The following is a 4,659-nucleotide window of genomic DNA, read 5'->3' as shown; positions in this document are numbered from 1 at the left end:
TTTATGATAATAATGATGATAATAATAATACTCATAATAATAATAATAAGAGTATTATTGTAAGGGAAGGAAAGGTTTTTAAATTAATTTTTAACTTTATTTCCTCTGCCATTTTTCATGAGGTATTGAGAATGGGAAATACATATGTGTGGGTGTGTCTATGTGTGCGCGTTTGCGTGTGCGTGTGTGTGTGTGTGTGTGTGTGTGCGTGTGTGTGTGTATGCGTGTTTGTGTGTCTACGTATGTGTCTGTGTATGTGTCTCCGTATGTGTGTGTGTGTGTGTCAGCGTGTGTGTGTGTGTGTGCGTGTTTGTGTGTGTGAGTGTGTTTATGTGTCTACGTATGTGTGTGTATGTGTCTCCGTATGTGTATGTGTGTGTGTCTGCGTGTATGTGTGTGTGAATGTGTGTTTGTATGTTTTTTTTGTGTGTGTATATCTGCGTGCGCATGTGTGTGAGTGTGCGTGTGTGTGTATGTGTGTGTGTGTGTGTGTGTGTGTGTGTGTGTGTGTGTGTGTGTGTGTGTGTGTGTGTGTGTGTATGTGTGTGTGTTTGTGTGAGAGAGAGAGTAAGTGTATGTGTGTGTGTGTATGTGTGCACGCAAGTGTGTGTGTGTGTGCGCACGCACATATGTGTATGTGTGTTTGTCTGCGTGCGTGCGTGTGTGTGTGCGTGTGTGTGTGTATGTAAGTGTGTGTATATGTGTGTGTCTGCGTGTGTGTGTGTCTGTTTGTGTTTGTGTGTATGTGTGTGTGTGTTTGTGTGTGTATGTGTCTGTGCATATATAATGATTTTTTTTATTAACATATAGATATATGCACAAAAATCTACGCATATATATATATGTGTGTGTGTGTGTGATAAGATAAGAAGTGAAAAGAGAAACAGGGAAGAGAGGAAGAGAGGTAAGGGAAGAGGGAAGAGAACAAGAGAGGGAAGGAAGAAGAGACAGGAGAGACGGGTAAGAGAAGAAATAAAGAGAAGAAGGGGAAGCGGAACTAGAAGGGAGAAAAAAGAAAGAGAGGAAAATGAGGAAAACTGGGTAAGGAAAAGCGGAAGAGAAGAGAGAAAAAGAGGAAGGGTGAAAGAAAGGGATAAAGAAGAGATAGAAAGGAAGGAGAGAGAGAAAAAAAAAATAGGACGGATGAAAGAAAGGGATAAAGAAGAGATAGAAAGGAAGGAAGAGAGAAAAGGAGGGAGAGGAGAGAGAGAGGAGAGGAAATATGTGGGAGAGAGAAAACGAAAAAAGGAAGAGAGAGTGGAATAGGAGAGAACAAAAGGAAGAAAAGAATTAAAGGAGAAGCAAAAAATATGAAAAAAAATGACAATGAAAATAATAACGAGATCGAGAATAAATATCGGCTCTGGGAAGTGACTAATTGGCAACTCCCACTAAAAACTCGCGCTCTGACTATGACATAAAAATGGCGTTTATAAGCACAGAACACAAAAGCTCAGAGCACTAGCTAGCATAAACACCATCTCATGTGAAGAGAACAGCCACAAGGTGCCTTTGATAGGTTAAATACTGGCGTACAAACCACTTCTTTTTCTTGTTAAAAGCGCGGGAACATGGCGAAAGGTGCCAATTAGTCACTTTTTCCCCGAGATCTTTATTCTCAAGATATTGCATGGTTCCACAAATCGCTAAATGAAATAGGGATATGAAATATATCTATCTAATTGAATATTTATATTTATGAAAGTAATAATAATAATAATAATGACAATAATAATAACAATTATAATAATACTAACAATAATAATAATTAAAATAATAATGATAACAGCAACAATAATACTAAAGATAATGATCATAATGATAATGATTATAATAATAATAATAACAATAATGAAAATTAGTAGTAATGGTAATGATAATCATAATGACCATATATCATTATTACCGTCATTATGATAATTACGGTTGGTAATATCATTTTTATCCTTTTTATTAATGATGATGATAAAAGATAAAGATAATGTTTAAAAACAATATGACCAATAATAACTATGAAATTTTTTTTTTTCATTTCTTTTTCTCACTTTTAACCTACTTTAGGTGATTTGTTTTATTTTTCGTTATTTATTTATTTTTTATCATACATATATATTTTTTATCATACTTTTTTAAAAATCTTTTTATCATCATTTCTCTTTTATCATCATTATCCTTGTTATTATTATCATTACTAATATCATTACTTTTATCATTATCATCATTATTATTATCATTATTATTATCGCTTTTAATGAATATCTCCACAAATAAAAATAATGATTAGAAATAAAATAACAATACAATCAATAACAGTATAAAAAAAAAAAAAAAAAAAAAAATGTCGCTCCTGTCGCCCTACCACTCCCAATGGTTCTGGCGTTGGGGTCGCTGCCTTTCTCGAGCAGCAATTCGGTGACTGAGACGTGACCGTTCTCGGCTGCCCTGTGCAACGGCGTCCAGCCTGAGGGAGGAAGAAGCTCGTATTAACCGTCGTGTTGATGGGTGATGGGAAGGAGGATGGAAAGGGAAGTGAAAGGGAGGATGAGAATGGGGATGGGAATAATAGGAGGGAAGAAGTGAGAAGGAGGAAGGAAGAGGGAAAATATGGAAGGGAAAGAAGGGATAAAGAGAGAAAAACAGTAAGGGAGGGAAGGGAGACAGAGGAAAGAGCGAAGGGGGGAATGAAGTAAGAGGAAAGGGGAAATGGAGAAGAAAGGGGAAAAGAGAAGAGAATGAAATAAAATGGAAGAGCACAGTAGGAAAGAAGAATGAAGAGGGAAAAATGAAAGGGAGAGAAAAGTAGAAAGTAAGAGAGGAAGAGGAATGAGAGAGAAGTAAGGTAGAAAAAGAGGGAGAAAAAAAAGAAGGAAGAAAGGAGAAATGAAGAGAAAGAAAGGTAGAAAAGGAGAAAGAGAGGAAGTGGGAAAAAAGAGGAGATGCAGAGAATGAAGACAATGAAATGATGTACGGAAGGAAAAGGGAATAGAGGAAGAGAATAGAAAGAAGAGATTTTTTTTTTTTTTTTTTTTTTTTTTTTAATGAAGAGGATAAAGGAAAGTGAGACAAACAAAAGAAGAGAAAGTGGAAAGGAAAGAAATGTAGCGAGAAAGAGGAAACGTAAAGAAAGGGAAGATAGAGTTGGACAGGATATAGTGGAGGAGGGAGAAAGTGGGGAAAAGGAAAAGATAAAAGTAGAGGAGAGAGAGCGAAGAAGGGAGGAAGAAGTGAGGTGGAGGAAGGGAATGAAGGAAGAGGAGAGAGAGAGGAAGGAAGGAAACGAGAGAGACAAGAAAGGAGGAAGAGGAGAAGCAGCGGAAGGAAGAGAAAGTTATGGAAAAAGAGAAGAGAGAAAGGGAGGATTTGAAAGAAGAAAAGAGAAAGAGTAAAAGGGAGAAGTATAGAGAAAGAAAACAAGGAAGAGGAAAAGGAAGAACAGAGGGAAGAAGTGAGGGAAAAGTGAAGAGATGAGGAAAGGTGGGAAAAGAGAGAGAAGGTGGGAAGGAGAAAAGAAGAGGAAAAAGTCTATCATTAGCGTCTTTATACTTTAACTAAATCAATAAAATGTAGTAATAATAATAGTAAAAAAAAAAAAATTACATTTATAATAGGAACAATATGAATGATTATGCTTAGAATAATTACAACATTTATAACAAAAGAAAACATAACAATAAAAAAGAATATTTAAGTACCCATAATGTAAACGATAATGATAACAGTAATGATAATAAGAATGATAATAATACTGATAATAAAAATGATGATAATAATGACGATGATAGTGATAAAAAATAATGATGATGTGAATAATAAAAACAAAAACAATGATAAAAACAGTAGCAGCAAAAATTAACATAATGATGATAATAACAATGATAAAAAATAAAATAATAGTAAAAATGATAGTGATAGTTACATTAATAATGATAATACTAATAAACAAATAAAACAATTATCATCATAAAAATAAACAATAATAATGATAAACAAATGATAACAAAAATAAAAATACCACAACGTACTACTAACAATAGTAACAATAACGAGAATTGCTTCGTGCGTATGCATACGCACACGCATATACACACAGACATATATATCTATATCGATCTATATATACTTATTTGTGTATAACCATGTACACACAAGTCCACACAAATCATTTGGCAAATTTGTCGAACATAACATATATCGAGAATAAACATCGGCTCTGGGAAGCTGACTAATTGGCAACTCCCGCCAGAAAAACGCGTTATGAATATGACACAAAAATGGCGTTTATACACACAGAACACAAAAGTTCAGAGCAATATTTAGCATAAACACCATCTGATGTGAAGAGAACAGCCACAAGGTGCCTTTGATAGGTTAAATACTGGCATACAAACCACTTCTTTTTCTCACTAAAAGCGCGGGAACATGGCGAAAGGTGCCAATTAGTCACTTTTTCCCCGAGATCTTTATTCTCAAGACATTGCATGGTTCCACAAATCGCTAAATGGAATAGAGATAATATATATATCTATTTATCCATTTCGAAATGAATATTTATGATAATAATAAAAAAAAAATAATAATCATAACAGCATTACCAATAATAATAAAATAATAAGGATAACAGCAACAATAATACCAAAGATAATGATCATAATGATAATG

At 34.3% G+C, this 4,659-nt stretch overlaps 1 protein-coding gene across 1 annotated transcript in view; it reads right to left on the bottom strand.

Annotated features, from left to right (window-relative positions):
* Positions 1-452: 452 nt before the first annotated feature.
* LOC138861247 (uncharacterized) overlaps positions 453-4,659 on the bottom strand; it is a 9,200-nt gene continuing 4,993 nt past the window's right edge. The window contains exon 2 of the mRNA XM_070120176.1: positions 453-2,461. Coding sequence (XP_069976277.1) covers positions 2,356-2,461 — 106 coding nt within the window. The 3' untranslated portion in view covers positions 453-2,355. The remainder of the gene's footprint in view (positions 2,462-4,659) is intronic.

The sequence above is a fragment of the Penaeus vannamei genome, unplaced genomic scaffold (genome assembly GCF_042767895.1).
Source record: "Penaeus vannamei isolate JL-2024 unplaced genomic scaffold, ASM4276789v1 unanchor3470, whole genome shotgun sequence".
Classification (NCBI taxonomy): domain Eukaryota; kingdom Metazoa; phylum Arthropoda; class Malacostraca; order Decapoda; family Penaeidae; genus Penaeus; species Penaeus vannamei.
Note: the sequence above shows the minus strand (reverse complement) of the source record. Positions and strands in the feature narration are given on the sequence as shown.